The following is an 18,872-nucleotide window of genomic DNA, read 5'->3' on the forward strand; positions in this document are numbered from 1 at the left end:
GAAGGCGCGCTATTTTCTGGCTTCTGGAGTTGACAAACCTTTGAACAAAACGAATAGCAGAAAGTCCCCGCGAGGTTAATATTTCTCAGCATGAAATACGTGGTGCTATCCGGGGTCAGAAATTTTATCATGACGATACTTGGATGCGCCCATTGGTTTTATCTCGAATGAAGGAACAGTGAGGTTAGGCAGGCGTAAGGTGAAAGGTCTTGCACCCGCTTTTTTGTTTAAACGAAGGTGCTAAGGCGCTTTTTGTGTGGCGATTTCGCTTTACGCCAAAATGAATTAGCGTTTTTAAAAGCTCATCAATGACGGTTCCTTGAGTATCCTCGGGAAACAGCCAGACTTTAATAGCGGTAGAGCCACTTATGCACTTAGGAACCGGATGACAGCTGGTCGAACTTTGTGACGGAAGGCGAAATGCTAAGAGGAGCTGTGGAAGTGTGTTCAGAGCTGTCATTTTAACATTTGCAGTAGATACTTTGCGATAGAGTGAATTACGGTTTTTTTAATATATGGCCTACAGGCGTAAAGTTGCGCAACCATTCGCCATGTAGATTTTTAAAATCATGTAGAGAAGCCACCCGCCCGGCGTGTAGAAGGCACGGCCGCACCATTGGCACCGGCGGAACCCTGTCTGCGCGTGTGTCTGCCAGTGGCTCTGGCAGTCGCTGTGCTGAGTGACTCACATGCTCACATCTAGAGGAAACTGCGAATCCAGCACCTAGGTTGGAATCGGCGTTAAGCGAAGCTTGCTTGCATACTGACATCAGACTTCATCAACAGCATGTTTTTGAGGCAGATGTAGAATACTTTGCCGGGAACCATGCACTGAATTTGTTTACTTATGCTCTGTTTTTACCGCCCGGCTGCGTCGGGCTGTTTTATTGATCTCCCACGTGAAGCGCGTATTTTATTCTTTCTTTCTTATGCCCCACTGGTTTATTACATTTGATACTGAGAATGTTGCGCTCGAACATCACTAGCCAATAATAGTCTTCTTTAATCTACAGTGTTCTCAATGTAATTCGACAGTTCGAGGAACACCCACGCCGAAAGATAAATGCCCGCAGAGCAGACGCCACGTCATTCGATGCGCCGACACTCGCCTGCGCACAATACCTTGTCGACTGCTGCTTCGCCGCCTGCGTATTTTTTAGTTGTTAGCGGAGCACAAGTTCGCTCCAATAAACATGTTTTTCTTTCAAGACAACGGCGTCATCATTGAATGCGTGACGATATCGTAGCCGGGAACATCGCGCGGAGGGGTCGTGACCATAGGGTCCACCTCGACAGTCACGTTTACATTAGTGGTTTTCGCAGCAAAGGCACTCCTACTGGCCATCACAGTGTTTAGACACCACCAGCTTTAAGCGCAGAAAACGTGATGCACACATGAATTGAGGCTTCTCTGCAACCAGTCCGTTCCTGCTACTATACGGACGAGATACGCCGATGTCAACGTTATCTGGTGTAACTTTCTCGGACGGTCCCGCTTCCTCCCATTCGCTTCCTTGGCCCTACAGGCGTGGTACGCGGAGACCAGCATTGTATGATCTCAGATAAAACACAGTGACGGGTCCGACCAGAAAACAGTGAAGCAGCTGCGCCCATGAAGAAGTGCGAAGAGCCAGAGAAAGCTTCGGTTTAAAAAAAAAATTGTGCGCTTCACCGAAAGCAGGCTCTCCTGCTGTAGTAGAGCCGGTGGTGCAGCGGCTCGCGGAAATCATACTCGCTACGCTGCTCCTGTAGGAAGCGTCTACAGCAATGGTGGAGCAAATGTTCTTGGTACTCATTGTATGATTTGATGCACCAGTCTGAGTCAATTTCTTGGCTCTCTTTTAATACGTCGAAGCTCTCACTGCGACGATAAGCTAGTTCCGCCCATTGTTTAGGCGCAGGCAGCTGTTCATATTAGGTGAGAACAGCCGCTTACTTTTCTGACACGGAAGTTGCGAGCTTGCGTCTCCTGTGTCGTTGCGTAGGGAGGCCGTCAGGCGTTCGATGCCTGCGTTGGTTTCGAGGTCGTTATGCCAGGGAGAAAGTCTTCTAGTTGTTAAGCTTCTTTGATAATATTGCTGCTAGACAGGAAGGCTTAACTTGTGTGGGGAAGTAATCGCCAGCATTTTGCACACCTATTAACTAGGTAATACAAGTAAGTAGGTTACACGAACACAAAGTTATAGTAACAGAGCTTGAGTATCGGAAACCGCAACTACACCTCGTAGACCGGACATTTAGAACTGATAGACTGCATTTGTAGATTGTGCTCTCGACTACACATCCAGGTGCATCAGAGAGATCACTTCCCCACATTGGATTGTGAGATCTAAAATCCCCGCATGCTGTTGCATTGGGAGTGTCTAGCTGAAAGGGATGTGTCAATGAATCGAAAGTAGTGCGGTGAGCATCCTGCATGAACACACTTATATCAACATTGCAGACAAGATATCCGAGAGCGTCTAGGCCACTGACGTGAATGACGAAATGTCAATCTTTCCTAGAGCTAGAGCATATAATTGCTGTACAGGTGCGCCGACGATGCAATGAGGCGTAATTAACATAATTGGACCGAGGAAGGATGTCCTGCATGGACGAATAATTATTAAAATCATAGGCAGGTAAGTAAGGCTAACGATTTTCGGAAATCACCTTATGGTGTTCGCACACTGCTTGCATTTCACCAAAAGATGAACACATCAGCTTATCATTTATACCCACCATGACGCTGTAGGGGCGGTAGGTTGGTGGTACTCCAGAAAAGTAATGGAGAGAAGTGTCTTTAGCTCTGATTGGCTGCTTTCCTCTTGTGTAACGGACATGGTGGAATGTATCGGTGATGCCTAAACTGTAATGGCAGTGGGTAAGCTTGAAGCATATCGTTTCCTTGGCACCAGAATGTGGCCGGGGAGACGTTTTTTTTAGTGTGTTGCTACTAGCTCCTGGCTGCGCCTAGCTACCTTATTTTTTTAGTTTAGTGCGTTTGCTCTTTGTAGATTGTTTGTTAGAAAGAGCGTTTCACCCAGTCGTCACCACAATATGCTATTGTTCTTTGATCGACAGTTTTCGAACTAATTCGTCGGCTCCGAAAAAATAGTGCTGAGAGATAAATGCTCGCAGGGCGAACGCAGCTGTATTCTGGTGATGTTCGTCTGTGCATGTCATTTTGTTGACTGGTTCTTCGCAGCTTGTATTTTGTTTTAGTTCTTTGCGGAGGACAAGTTCGCGCCCATAAATGTTAATTTCTGCAATAACCCTGATTCGGTCATCACTGCGTGACAATATCTTCTGACCCGACGTGGCATGTCACTGAAGTCTCTCTGGTAGTGAAGTAATCCTGGGCTATGGTAGTATTGAGATTTGTACTTTTTGGCTAAAGTCTGGGTATGATTTTTTTTGCACTAAGCAATGTTCATATGCATGAACCGCACAGCCGTGCTAGCAGGTGAAAAAGTTACATATAAACACGTGTTCGTAAGCACTATTATGGCACTTTAGTTATGGGGGCGCCAAACGGTTCCCTTAAGCTTAAATCTGCTGCAAAAAACTGAAGTTAGAAATGCGACACTTAAGGAGGGACGCATAGAAAGCGATTGGTGCTTAGAAAAATTATTCTTAATAATAAAATAGCGGCTGGAGGTTTCGCGAAATATATTCATAGACTACCACAGCTGTTCTTTTCGGTCCGAACGTGCGACGAGTGGCCTGTACTTGCCCAGAATTCTAGAATGATAGCTTTCTTGCGAAGAAATCAGAAGCGAAAGGGACATAAAGGCCTTTGCTTCAAGACTTGCACTCAGTGGTTACTGAAGACGTGAGGTACAAAAAAAAATTAAAAAGCCTTTTAATAACATGGCGTTGAAATACTCTACACAAGTTGATCCAGTTTAAAATTTGTAAATCACATAGAAATATGAAAAAAAAAGAAAATGGGAATAATACGGCCAGAAACAAACACAAGAACCAAACAAAGAAGCAGAAGTACACGTTTTCAATGGGATACCCCCTTTGCCTTTATTTCTGTTATTACCACATCGGCGTTATCCCCACAGCCAGGTGAAACGCCACCAATGCTATGCGCAGCCTTCCGCTCCCATGTAGGTGCAAAACCGGTAGTTTCGGAGCGACGCTGAACGTTTTGTAGCGTGAGCTGCACTGGGCGAGGTTGAGCAGTTTCGCTTGGCTTCTGGAGAGCCATGATGCGCATGCGCGAGGAGCAATGACGTCACATGGCGCACAGAACGTTGCTCGCCGCCCGGCGTCTCTCACACACGGCATGCACCGAGCGTCTTCGCCGACCTCCATTGCGCACGTGGCGGCCCGGTCCACTTGATGATCGTGCGAGGGGTGGCCGAGTGTGGAACCGATGACTCGTGCGTCGCAGCAACACCGGCGTGAACCTGTGGAACCAGCTTATCTCTGGGGCGATTGGTGACGCTGCGCCGATGCCGCTTGATAAATATACATGTGTCACATAATGCGAATACCGCGTGTGTGTCATTGAAGCAGCAGTAAGGATGATAATCAAGCTAATCCTAGACAACCAGGAAAGCTAAGAATAACCAGCTGAACCTTAGTTCGGCTACGTATATCCTGGCATGTCCGAGCTAAGCCACTGCTAATTTTTAAACGTGTTTACAGGCTGCATCTCAAATCTAAATCGGCCTAAAATATTTCAGACCACGTTTATTTACAAAAGCAATGAGAGGAACTGATGCAAGAGAACATTTTTGGCATAAAGAGGAGCAGTGGTGTAATCTTAATAAGTTAAAAATTAATGCTTCTAAAACAAAGTTCGTTGTCTTCCATTCCCACCAAAGGGCCATAGCATCCACACCGTCTGTTACCATTGACAATCAGCCAACTTTCGCTAGGCGTCCTACTTGACTCCAACTTGAAGTATCATCATCATATTGCTAATGTAAAGAGAAAAATGGCTTACGGCATGCGCATCCTCATTAAAGCAAGATCTTTCTTCAGTCATTCAACGCTAATATCACTATACTATCCATTTATTCATCCACATATTACATACTGCATCTCATGCTGGGGCAATACATACGACACTCACCTTAACCCATTACAAATAATACAAAATCAAGCTCTTCGAATTATCTCATCAAGCACGTATAGCGCGAATGCTCATTCATTGCTTTGTTCAAATAATATTTTGTCTGTTTCCAAACTGGTGAGTTATAACCTAGGCATTTTTTTGTTTAAGGTGCTTCGCAATGAGTTTCCGTGTTTCTCTTTTTTGGCCGCTAGTCTTGTTAATACTAACACCACTAGGTTTGCTTTTAAGCACAATTTCCTTTTACCGAGAGTAAAAACTAACTACGGCAAACAGACAGCGCACTTCTCGGCTATTTGTCTATGGAATTCTATGCCAACCGACATTAAGTCTTCTAACACATTCCACAAATTCAAAAAAGAATTAAAGTGCTACCTGATGTCCCTGCCTCAGACGTAACCAAGATTGTTCCTGATGCTTTGTTTTTCAGTGTTTTTCTTTCGAAATTGATTGTGTATAGTTATTGGTACCATGTAATTTACTTATTGACTCTGCTTTACATCATTCTTGTACACTTCCCTCTTTTCATTTGCTGCTATTATTCAGTGTATTTTAAGTTATTCTTGGCAGGAGGTCCCGCTACAGTCTTTGACCTTGGGACCTCCTTCTGTATATAACCCCCATGTATCATTTGGAGATATTAATAAATTGATTGATTGATTGAATAAAATACAAATAAAATTTATTCCTCCTCCTCCTCACCTTTGTGACTTTGTAAAAGTGGATGACCAGCTAGGCTTTTCAGCATGCAATATAAAAATGATACAAAATTTAGGTGAAATATAGGAGGGAGTTTTATAACACTTCAGCATCGACGGGGGTCATCCCCAATACAGACCCTTGCACACGCGCACACACGGTAATTTTACTATACTGATCTTGAAAATGGCGCCTATTATGATAACTAATCCACTGCATTTCCAAGTGAGCAGACCTAAAAGTTTAAGGTTAAAATCATATTTCATGCGGCGTGCGACTTGCGCGTTCCAGCAGCACACACGCAAGGACGTTCGTTTCCCAACGCCGTGAGCTTGGTCGCCTTATCAGGCGCACACACGTCACACACTACGTGATACATTCGGAGAAACACATATGCCCTATGTATAGCGACGATATGGGGCCCATTCTCGTCTTCATAAATTCGCCGTGAATTCGCCTTGTTTTTTCGTAAGCAATACGTAAGCAATCAGTGACGTGTGTCAGTATAGCTATGACGAGATGCCGTGTAATTTGACGTTTAGCTTATAAAGATCACAACTAAGGTATCGAATATTACGCATAAAAGATACAAAAAACATTTGGCATGACTTACAAAAATTAGGACAACAGCTGATGCTGACAAGAAACACATTTTTAAAGTTAAAATTGGCGTCAACGCCACAAAGCCATCAAGTAACATTGATCCAAAAACTACATAAGCGAGTGAAAGGCGTGTGTTAAGCTTAATAACACGAGTCTTTTTTGCCGTATGTATTTATTTATTTCAATCGCCTTTAGTAACATAGTTGAGCTCCCTGCATGGATGCAAGTGTTGTTGCGTTATCACCTTCCCGGCCGTCACCGCCACCACGTTATCCTCGCTGCTATTTTACAAGTATATGGCGTGATCACAGAAAAAGACGACCGTTACCATCGATTCTATGACACAGTAAGGATGGTAAGGACCGCGAAACGCTACGGCTGATAACGGCAGAGCGTACTGATGCCGCAGATAAACTCATTCGTCAAGCTCTAACTCAACCAGTGAAGGAAGTAATGAATAAAAGAAACAGTTGTTTTGCTATTTTACTGCGTAGCAGTATAGGTCTAACAGCCCCCTACCCCCGGTTTTCATTCCGGTGAAGCCGATTAACTCGGAGCCGCCCCGGAGCTCCTCCAAGCAACCGCCGATTCCTCTTATCAGTGTTAGCCTCCTCGCCACCACCCATGCCTCCTTCACAAGGTACGCAATCACCTGACACCCGCCGCGGTGGCTCAGTGGCTAAGGCGTTGCGCTGCTGAGCACGAGGTCGCGGGTTCGATTCCCGGCCGCGGCGGCCGCTTTTCTGATGGAGGCGAAAAGCAAAAACGCCCGTGTGTTCGAGATTTCTGCGCACGTTAAAGATCCCCAGGTGGTCTAAATTAATCCGGAGCCCGCCACTACGGCGCGCCTCATCACCTGCGTTGCGTCGGCGCGTTAAACCCTATAATCAATCAATCAATCAATCAATCACCTGGCAACGCCGGTTGCACAGTTATCAGATGATTGCGGAGAATGAACAGAAGTGCGAATAGGCGTACAAACATTCGAAATACGCCTCCGACGAGTATGCAGCCGCCGCTTTTGCCATCTAAAATTTCACCTCGCCGAGTAGCCGCGAACTCCTCCCAGTCGAAGAGTACCTTGCCTGATCGGAACGCTGGCGTGAGCGCTAATTTCTTCTTCAGTTTAAATGGCTTTCCTAGAGACATTTTTGCCGGTGTATTTTTCGCCTAAGCATGCGCCTATCACTGGCTTCCGGTTTATGCGTGCACGGGTTGGAAGGGGAAGAACGGGGGCGTGCACGCGCATCTAAGCTTCATGCCGCTACCGATAACATGCTTGTTGTGCTCGTGGGAGATATAAACGTGGAAGACTCCGGGCTTAATGTGCCCTGTCAGCTGATACCCGTAATAGAGTGATTTGGGTCTGGGTTGGTGGGTTGCACCGACAGTAACATGCCTACGACGAGAGAGGGAGACGGACAGTCCCATGTTTGCCCTCTAGAATAAAGCTCGAGGCATTCCAGGTTTTAACTCTCTGTGGGACGGACGCATGTCGTTATCTTGGAGGAAGAAGGTCGGGAATAGGTGAAGCGCATGCCCGAACAGAAGCGCGCTTGTGCGTGAAAAAAAAAAAAAAAGCCGCTACCACCGCCGTTGCCAATTTAAGTTCCCGCTGGTCTAGTACCGGAGGAACAGCATCTCTCTCCCGGAGGAACAGCAACTTTCCCGCTTGGAAAACCGATTCGAGCCAATATTACTTGTGAAGCCTAATAGGCTTTGAGAGCGACATTTTCGACGGTATCCTTCACTTCTACGCACGCCCGCATTACCGGTTTCTGTTGTACGTGCGCAAAAGTTGGGAGTTGAGGAGAGGGGCGTTGACGTGCCGCTATGGGTTTCATGCCGTTACACATGACATGTTCGCTGTGCTGGCGGCTTGTTTAACGTGGATGTCAAACGGCCCAATGCGACCTGCTCGGTGTCCTCTCAGTAATCAGGTGTAAGGGGTGCACACTGTTGCCGTAGGTGTAAGGGGTGCACACCAGATTTCTGCGGGACGCGCATCACGTACAGGTCATCCTCCCAAACCGACCGAGAAATTGTGGAAGCGTTTTTGATAGGAAGAGAGGGGATGTATGCGTCAGCGTACCGTCTTTGGCACTATCCGCAAAGGAAAATAATATTTAAGGACATGGGAAGGTGGTTGAGCGCGGGCGGGAATTAAAGGCTGTTTGCACATGTCTGTTAAATTTCCGCCATGTGATATGGACCGGGGCTGTAATGTGGCCTGTGATATGAGTGATAGTGTTTGATTACGTTTTTTTACGATAACCCATTGTTTTTTCGTGTACTTATTGGTGTTTTCCTGTTTATGTGGCATACACTGAGTAGAAGTTCTAGCGTGTGTTTCGTCTCCTCTTTATCTGTGTTCCTGTCTTAATGTTCGCTAGTACGATGAATTCTTTAGTATACTTTGACGCAGTCTGAAGTTTCTACTGTGTGACGTAAACGTTCCCGTCTACTGTTTATATAACGTAACGTCTTCAAAGCCACCCGCAGAGATGTCATGACCTACAAGTCATATTGTTTTGAATATTAAAGATACGCCTGCGTGGTCATGTCAGCTGCATTTCGTCTGCTTTCAGTAGCTAAAAATAAGGCCAACTTTAAAACTGGGGCTTGTAAATGTCATGAAATGTCGAAAGGACTAAAGCACAGAGCCGCATTATCAGCCAGAAGCACGTGACGAAAACTGAAAGCCAATCAGATAAAGATTCCGGCTAATTCAAAATTCACCATGAATTCACGGAGCCTAGGAACGCCGCCTGCATAAACATTGCCTAACCCGTGAACAAAAAATTGCCAAACAGCCACATTCCTGTTGCTGTCTCTTATCCTTCCCCGCTCTGTAGCCTTCCTGCGTGCTTTCATGTCCGCCGGCCAGCGCCGCTTCTCGGAAACTATGCAAAATAGTTGACAGTTTGTTTGGCGTTCCCCAGGCGACGCTCCTACGCCTTTTTCTTTTTCATCTGCCTGTCTGTCTTGGTCTGTCGCTGATAAAACCGCTGTTGCCTCGGAGCAAAATCACTTGCGCTGCCGCAGGCTGATGCCGGCTTTGCGTGCTTATCTACTTGGATCACGGGCTCCGAAATCGTCTGAGTGGGGAACCCCCTCTGTCCCCACCGCATTTCGGTCTTGTTGTGACCCCGCTGTTGGCACTCCGCACCGGTACGCACATTTAAAATTGAGGATTGTACTCTAAAAGCACCCGGACTGCGGGGTGGACCCCTCAGCTGCTTATCCTTTTGTTTTCTATAATCTTCTGAAATTTACAAGCACGCGATATTTTGGAAAGTAATTGTAGAAGTGAGCGCCTGAACAAAAAGGGCCCATCTCGCCGCGAGGGGGACTCGAGTAAATGCGTCGCATAGGGGGTGGGTGTATTGCGTTAACGTTTAGTGTTTGGGGAGTTGGTGGTAGTGAATGCGTTGTATCAGCAGCTTCTTGACGTAGTTTGAATGAGTCAAGGATATAAGGCGCGTTCGTAGCCTTTCATTCTGTGTCGGTTTTGTGGCGCAGTGGGAAGAGCACCATGTACCTCGCGTTCCGCCCACAGGTAGTGAATGCGTTGTATCAGCAGATTCTTGACGTAGTTTGAATGAGTCAAGGATATAAGGCGCGTTCGTAGCCTTCCATTCTGTGTCGGCTTCGTGGCGCAGTGGGTAGAGCACCATGTACCTTGCGTTCCGCCCACAGGGTCGTGGGATCGAAACCAGGCGCCGGTAAGTATTATTTTTTTATATAGTGCAGGGGGAGGGGTGCGGACCTGTTGTTTAGAGCGAGGAGGGTAGCGTGATGCGGGAGAGGAGGAGTGGGGGAGAGGGCGCACCTGGAACGGCTGTTGCGGACGCCGAGGCACACCAACGCCGACAACGCCGGGTGACATCGTGAGTTAAAGAAATGCTCTGCATTTAAAAAACGTGCACGCAATTTTTTTAGATGCGAATCATATCATGCTCAGGGCTGTGTCCCTCTCTCCATTGTCGTTGTCCGCCGTCCGCACTCTACTGCGGATGCGCGTCTCTTCAGCCCCGTCAGCGTTTGGGCTGACGTCAGCGCAGTCCACTATAAAAAGAAATAGTTAGGCGGCGCCTGGTTTTGATCCCACGACTCTCTGGCCGCAACTGGAGGTACGCGGCGCTTTTCCCACTGCGCTACAAAACCGAGACAGGAGCAAGTGCTACGAACGCGCCTTATGTCCTTGTCTCATTCAAACTACGTCAAGAAGCTACTGATACAACGAAGGCACGCGAAGCTGAACGTCAACGGAAACGACGAACGGAAAACTTGGATGTTGAATTTCCCGTGGGAAAGCTGTGGCGGGAAGCGCCACGCGCCTTGCAGCTCAACCACAGAAGTGAACGAAGAGGGCGGGCAGCGGGGTAGGAGCGTCAGCACGCAACAAAGAAAGACGACAACCAGGAGGTGTTCGATCAGGCAACGCGGATGTCGGTCTCTTCGCTCTCTCTACATATCTCTACAGTTCTCTACATTTCTCTGTATCTACATCGGGGTTCACACTACGTTCCCATTCGCGCTCCGATAAATGAAACAACATAACGGTAACACAACGAAACCTACACGGAACCCCCATGATGCTTCGCATCCTCCTCATGGTTCCCCACGGGAAGATGGTGTAATGTTTTTTTTCCTAAATCCCCCAGAGAGGAAAACATCAGTAAAATATTGGCTGCACCATCCGAAAATATCATCTTTCTATTCGCTATTTGTCTACCGGGCAATTAATATGTTCTTACACTATTTCAGTTCCGCCTCCGTCAGTTATCTTTGAAAAAATGCAGCAAGTATGACGCAAGCGCCACATTGAACGGGATCCCCAGTGCGCCCCAGAACTATCTCCCCTTCGTGGCTAAGACGTGAGCGAAACGGCTCTCGAAACCGTACAGGCAAGCTAACAGACACACGTCGTAGAAGGGGGTGCAGCGTTCGCGACTCGCGAGCAGTGACGTAAGGCGAGATGTCTACCGGCGCGCGCCACATAGCGGATGAGTACCTGAACTAGGCATCCCTACTCTTCCCATTGAAAAGCGCGCGACGCGTTAGGCAATGCTTATACAGGCGGCGTTGAGCCGAGAATAGGGCCCATGCACTTGCATGGGTTGTCGGCGCTTTCGGCTTTTTTAGGGGAAAGGTTGCGTACCGCCGGCAGTGGCGATATGCGTTTGCTTTGGAGATAAGCTGTGTATTTTTAAGCTGGCTTTTCCACATTGCTACTCACCGAGGGAGGTAAAAACAGACAAAATGAGACACAGACACTTTCATAGGCTTGCAATTGTAGCTCGCATTTATTTCTGGTGCTTGGAGCGTGTTCACTTCTTCGGATGATGCCTTCCCGTCTTTTGACCTACAGTGTAACTACATCAGCGCAGCGTGTGTTGCGAAAAGAACAGCTTTGCACTGACGTGAACATACCCAGAAAGCAATCAAGAGTAAAGTGGCGTGGCTCTTCCCAAGGATTCGTTGTTAAGGTGCACACTTCCAAAAAAATGTCAGCTGGAATGGCTTGTCGGCGCCCAGGCGATGCATGGTGGCGCAGGGAGAATACACTAATGTGATATGTATTGTTTGTGGACCACTCGGTGGTAAAAACATCTGTAAACCGCGCAGAGGTTTTTTTCGCCAGTGCCACAGAAGATAAAGTGCTCTCTGCGTAGGTGAGGCCAACGCAGCAAAAATGTTAGAAAAATTGGAGGCCTCCGTCTCCGGGAAAGTGTAAGCCGGCAAAGCTGTAGCTATGATTGGTTTTGCTGTGTTGCGGTTTTTCTACAGTGAATTACATATTGTCTTTACTGACTCACGTGGGCGTTCCATGCAGGCAAGTGCTCATCATCTGGGAGAGATGAGCAGCTACTCGACGAGGCGGAACTTGAAGAGGCAACGGTGGCGGCTACACGTTCTGCGGCAGCGAATTCCCATTGTTTTTGTTTGCATTCACGCTTCTGCACGCTCAGATGTTCCTTCCATTTCCGCTATTCTTCCTTCTAGCAAAGGCCCGCTTCCACCCCGTAGCAAGTTCAAAGCACAACTGTTGGTAACAGTGCTAGCGCCCTTATCAGCCGATTTCGCGACCTAAGAAGGAGGCACCGCTGGCGACGAGGGGTATAAAACTATTGAAAGAGGCATCGGCCGTGGCGATAAAGAGCGGAAAAGGCTATGCTGAGTAAATCGTCGCCTCAGGAAGAGAAACCTGGGAATCTACCCCTGTACAGTTAAGCTGTATAAAATTTCTTGTTACGAATGCCTTCCTGGAATCAATGCAAAGAGTTGAGCAACAGTGTGCCCAAGAACTTGGATACAGAACTGCTCTTGAAGAAACAGCTTCAATGCTGTTTGCCTACTGCCGAAGGGATGCAACCGCGCTTCGGCCGTTGTTCGTGGGTGAATGCGCTGCAAGCTTATTGTGTTGCACTGCTTATAAAGTCGATTTGTTAGGACGGGGACCGACTTGCTTTCAGTTACATATGTTTGAACAATGGCCGCCTGGAAGGCCACAAACAATGGTTCAGTGCGAACGTGGGGACTGCTTTGAAAGAAAAAAAGAAGGCAACAAAAGTTCTGACTTCAACAGCTCCTTTTTCGAACAAAAGGGTCGGACCGCGTTACACCTACATGTGGTCTCCTCTCCATTAGTTCTTGAAAACGTGTTCCGAAGGCGTTGATCTTGACCCGCGGCGGTAAGTGTTTTTCGATTTGTCTAAATATATCTCGCCATGAGCAATGCTGCTGGGACGTTCCCGCGTAGATAATGAAGTCTGAGCAAGATGATGATAAGAAGGGCATTAGTAAGTTGCAGTATTATTTATTTCATTTCGATGATGTGTAGTAAATATTTAAACATTTGGCGAATTGCATAAAATAAGAGCATTGCCCTTTGGACTCATTGTTTGTCAGCAGCAGTTCTCGTTTGTTTCGTAGACTGGCCGATGTAAATGGTAGAAAATCTTAGCTCGCGAACAAACGTGGTAATGTTCTATCACGTTATTACATGATGGGGACGCATTAGAATTGGGACAGTTGATAGCGTTTGCGATTTTTCTGTATTGCTGTGAGGAATTCGGTTTGATATAAGTAAGGGATTTATGAGAGTTTCATAAGAGTTGCGCGCAGTATCCAACTGAAATGACTTACTGATTACCCTAAGGAGCTGAGTTGCGCTCCGCACTGCGAACGGGTAATCTATGGCTCGAAACGTCCGGTGCAAAATTGTGATGTCGGATCTTGAACACTTTTAACGAAATTGAGGAATAGTGCTAGAGAAAAGAAACAACGCAATCACCTTCACGTACAATCTGCTGTCAAAAGCAGATTGTACGTGAAGCAGGAGTGTTGGTGGAGCCAGAGTTAGGTGGACATTTCTACGCAAAGTAATCACAGCAGGTTGAAGTGAAACCTAAGCAATTGAAGGCATCCGTTTTCCGAAATGGACCGAGACAGCGAAAATTAAACGCGTGCGTCTCAAAATAGGTACTGAGTCGACACGTGTGTGATGTTTAGGGTAAACAAGTGTTTAAATCCTTAAAAAAGTACAGTTCATGGCTTGAAAAAAGCAGACTTCTGTGTTCACTTTACGTTATGAAAAATGGCACAGCTGTTACGCTAAATCTACCTCCATGCGAGTTGCTCTTGGGGCTACACAGTTTTCGCTGGAGTCACTGACAATGCACCTTCGCAGCGGAAGACATACATAATTACGTCTACTTCGTCCATCTACAGATGTCCTTACGAATCACGTTTGCCATTTATTCGAATAAGTGGCAAGATTAAAAAACAAACAAATTAGAGCCGAGCAGGGTAATCGCTGTTACGTTAGTTCTATACTCGCCTTTACAGTATGAAAAACTGATACAGTTATTTTGATCTTAAAGTTAACTGGGCTTGCTATTGTGACTGCTTTACAATACAATATAAATTCTCTACGGGTGACATGAAGTACCGCGGAAACTCTGCTGGCGACATATGATTCTTGGAAAGGTAATTCGTTCTTTTACAGCAAAAAGTGTTACAAATATGTTATTAGCATCAGAATTATCATCACCATCGCCCTAAACAAGAGCAGCAGACTGTTATTGTACGATAGATGGATTACAATGCACTTTACATGGTACCAAGCTTTTGGTAACTTTGGGAACTTGTTTTTAAATTGTTTATTTCAGCTACAGCCTTCCAAACACGGTATGAGGTATTTAGCGTGAACGATATATGTATATTCGGGTACAAGTTAAGAACGGCAATATCTCATATACGGTATTGCTCCGCCTAAGCGACGGACGCGGATGTCAACGGGCGAGCGCGTTTTGAACGGAGATGCTATGAATACGTGATATCGTCTGACTTTCCTCGAGTAGTTTGTCTGCTGTCGCTGCGGTACTTTATAAGCATATTAAGTACAGAAAATTGCGGGAACAGCTCGTGCCATGTTCAAAATATTCCCAGTAACACACTACATGCGGCGAGCGCAGTAACATGTGACTGAGGTGATGAGGCACAGCGGCAACTTCCGTTGCCGTTCTTAAGTTGTAACCGAGTATAGCTTCGTTTCATGAGTACTGATTGCCTGGAACTGGTGCTGAAATTTCCTCAGCCGACAACCCCAAAGAAACACTCAACAGAGTTATAACCCCTTCCTAATCTCGTGTTCAAGTGGTTTATCAAAGTGTGCAACCAAACGCATGTCTTTGGAACCACGGGAGATTATTTTTACGGGAAAAGTGCGCCGCAGTGCATGGTTTCTATACGATTCCTTTAGAGTGATGCAATTCGTTCAGCTGTGATGACATACAGATAAACGACAGGGAACCAAGTGCGGGTACCTGTGTGTCGTATGTATAGGACGTCAACAAAACCAAACTTAATAATAGTGGTCGAACTGGTTGGATAGAACATAGAGCGATAAAAATCGCATTTGAGGTCATGGGACGTTATTGAACTACAGCTCGTGAGGTGGCTGTGAAAGGCACCCCGTGTTTTGTTGGTTTTTTCCACGTTAAGTTGGGAAACAGTGTTTCATAATACGGGCAAGTGTAAAAGTTCGCCGATCTTCGCTTATCTTATCTTTTAAAAACCTCGAGACAGCTGTTTGAAGCAATCTGGTGATGGAGAACCTCAGAAAAAAGCAAACACCTTATGCAGGTCATAGAAACTGCGGCGCATACGCGGAGGTGTCTTTTTCAATAAATAATTTTTAGCTGCCACTAAAGACAAAATAAATGGTTTGCTCAATGTAACCAGACATGCCAGGGTCCGCGAAATTGGTAAGTTCCATTCAGCGGTGTGACGGCAATGGTAAAGACCTAGAAAGCCTTACCAGTTTTTTTAAAGAATCTTCCATCGAATCATTAAGCATGCAAAAAAGAAAAACAAAATGTTGGCTTTGTTTTGGTGCTGCTTGTTCAAGCTACATTCAGAGTTCGTTTGTGCATTTACTTAAAATTGTGGAATCAGCCTACGGAAATATTTAACTTTGTGTCCCGACCTTTTATCTATTTTGAAAAAAAAAGTAGCTTAAGCTCCAGAACAAATCGCCATACCCGGCTGATTTTTTTTGAAGAAATACAGTAGACTCACGGTAGTTCAGACTGGAATAATTAAAGCTTGCGGTTAAACAAATTTCAAGAATTTGGTTGGCTTGCTAAGCTTTCACTTCATTTTAAAGCCGCTCGTTAAAACTAATCGATTAGGTATTTAGGGTAATTCGTACGTTTTGCTTGTTCTAACCAAAAAAAAACAGCTGTTTTTGCCACTCCTAGCTGCACATTTGCGTTCTCATATATATATATATATATATAGCACGATAATAGGTTTTGTAAATGAGGGGCTCGTTAGAAAATGCAGGAAGAAATGCCGGCAGTCTACAACGCCAAAGAAGGCATAGGGGAATGGTTAGAATATTTTTTACCGTTAGTGACGTTACATTATTATTTATTATTATTAATTACGTGAGAAAGAAAGAAAGAAAAACACGCGCCCAGAGTGGGGACCGAACCCACGCCTTTCGATTAGATCTCGAATGCCTCACCAATATATATATATATATATATATATATATATATATATATATATATATATATATATATATATATATATACATATATATATATAACTTTCGCAGAAAACTCTCGCAATAAACTGGCTGCCCTGGCTGGCATCGAAAGCTTTCTTTTCGAACTCTCATGCAAAGATACACCGCTCATTCATTTGTGACTTTTTTCGAAGTGGGAATAGCAATTCAGTATTGCGTATGAATGTTGCATGTATGAGAATGCTTCGTTGCAACCAAAGTTGGCATGTTACCCCTGGTTACATTTATAAGGACTTTGATTATTAAGACTGGTGATAATACATACCAAATATTGACGTTCTTTTGAGTTTGAATTACCGCGAGTCTAGTGCACTTGAATCTGTGGAAAACGTTTCTTTAAAAAATGTAACTTTACGCGAGTGGGGCAAATGTTTCCGAATAAGAGTGGTTGAAGCAGTACCGAAGTTTACTGCATACATAAGATTCAACCATACTTCAGTGCCTACACTAACGTGTGGTTAATTAGTTATCACTGATGTAATTAGATGAGGGAAAAAGTACGTGAGGTACGGTACGGTACGGTACGGTACGACAACTTTATTGATAGGGCCTGCAGACCGCTTGTAACTTCCCTTCAGCACCATCAGTCATCCCCGACCATATAGTCTAACTACAACACTGCAAGATTCTAAAATGACACTAAAAACTAAAGTGGTTAGTACACTGCGACCGCAAGTTAGCTTAGGTTTATAGTTTAAGCGAGCATGATAAAAAACTGGCCTGAACAATGAGTTATTTTCAACCCTTGTTGCAGAGAGCTTTGCGTCCTCGAAAACATGTAAGGGCAATAACATATACCGAAATAAGGCTTTGCCGAGGCTAAGTGCGACTATATGCACGAACCCCGCGCTCTTCTTTAATACGCCAATACGTCCCGAAGGGGCAAGAGCTTGGTTTCGTCAGCCTTTACGACACGGTGATGCTCAACACAATCACCTGTAATTATAGTAAACACCTTCGATTCATCTGACGTTTGTGGTGGATTAGACGTACGCTGGATTCCAAACAATGGCTTTCCCTGGTGAACTTCTGTTTTCGGTGACAGAAATGCAAGCCTACATTCAGACGGGCGAAGTTTCCAGCGTTCCCTTAGGCAAATAAAGGCTATCATCTTGATGAACCAATGACCAGCAATTGATATGAGCCATTAATTCACTCGGTAACATTGTCCTTGATATGATGAACTGCGAATTGCCGAACATTAATTGGTGTTTAAGAAGCAAGGGGAAATGTGTTGTACGCCTGGCATATAAACAAGATTCATCTTGCAAATTGTAAGTCTGCTTTGGCAAATGATATTTATCTATGTTTGTTAACTGTAATTAACTTGCAGAAGGTCTGCATTTGCAGAAATCTGAGGCAGTATAATTTCAACCTAAGTGATAAAGGGAGCTAAAGAGGGCTAGTTGATGTGTGTTGCTGCTTGGTAAAAAAAAATAAAAGCTGCTTTCTTAAGAGAAGCATGGTTCAAACGCGAAGCTGACTCAAATGCAGTCTAAGTCAAAGTCCAGAATCTAAACTCGGAATGGCGCACTCGGCAAGATGTCGGCTTCTTGACGCGATGGACCCAGGTTTAAATTCGACCATGGAACGAGTTTTTTAAATGCAGGACGCTACAGGGGCCCACCTTGTCGTCGTCGCGCCTACGGTCTCATGGTCCGCTGTCACGATATCACGCGGCACCACGCACCCAAACAGAGTGACACGGCGTCACGCACCGAAGCAGAAGCTTCGACAAGATGCCCGCTTGTCCCTAGACTCATTCTTGCAGCCAAGAGTTAACAGCACACTTGAAAAAGCGGTGTATATAGCCATAACCATGCGAACCTCCCGAACCGCTGGCACCCTTAAAGGAGCCATGAAGACAAAATACAACCTGGGTTTATTAGAAAGACTGCTTAGTCTGGATAACAATGATACCAATATCATCGCAATCTCCGAACAAATACATAACGGAGATATTAAATAAAACGTGTGAAGCAGTCGCGACCCCCTAGCCAATTTCCCGCAACTTTTCTATGACTTCACGAAACCTTGTTTGTGCGATTGGCGGCCGCCTAACTGACGTGTCGCGACCACACATGACTAGACGTCTGTAATGGAGCCTCTAGTTCCATTTGACCGCATCACTTGAATGATAACGTGCAGTTAGCGCACTAAAAATTGTTTTATTGTTGCCCCCGTATGACGTAATTCTTGCTCATAGCACGTCACTGTGGCGCAATATTTGAAAGTTTTTAAATACTTCTTGCTTTTTTTCGTTAAAAAAACATCTTTTGTAGCTCTAATGAAGCTGAGTGAGATACTGAATCCTAGTTTTTTCAAATTAAACCAAGTTGTATTTTCTCTTCATGGTTCCTTTATAGGGACACTGAAGTGATTTGTAAACATTGCGAG

The 18,872-nt window shown here is 45.3% G+C and overlaps 1 protein-coding gene across 2 annotated transcripts in view; it reads left to right on the forward strand.

The window, feature by feature from the left end:
• Window positions 1-12,927: 12,927 nt before the first annotated feature.
• The window catches only part of LOC144138190 (uncharacterized), a 30,667-nt gene continuing 24,722 nt past the window's right edge, over window positions 12,928-18,872 (forward strand). Inside the window, exon 1 of one of the 2 annotated variants that reach the window (XM_077670359.1) lies at window positions 12,928-13,071. Coding sequence is in view for 1 of the 2 variants with exons in the window: in XM_077670358.1 (XP_077526484.1) it covers window positions 13,143-13,179 (37 nt within the window). In the remaining variant the exon portion in view is untranslated. Of the gene's footprint in view, window positions 13,180-18,872 lie in introns of both variants that reach the window. The other variant, XM_077670358.1, reaches the window with a different exon arrangement.

Source organism: Haemaphysalis longicornis, unplaced genomic scaffold (assembly GCF_048455015.1).
Source record: "Haemaphysalis longicornis isolate Haplotype H1 unplaced genomic scaffold, Haemaphysalis longicornis Haplotype H1 scaffold_5, whole genome shotgun sequence".
In the NCBI taxonomy this organism is placed as follows: Eukaryota; Metazoa; Arthropoda; class Arachnida; order Ixodida; family Ixodidae; genus Haemaphysalis; species Haemaphysalis longicornis.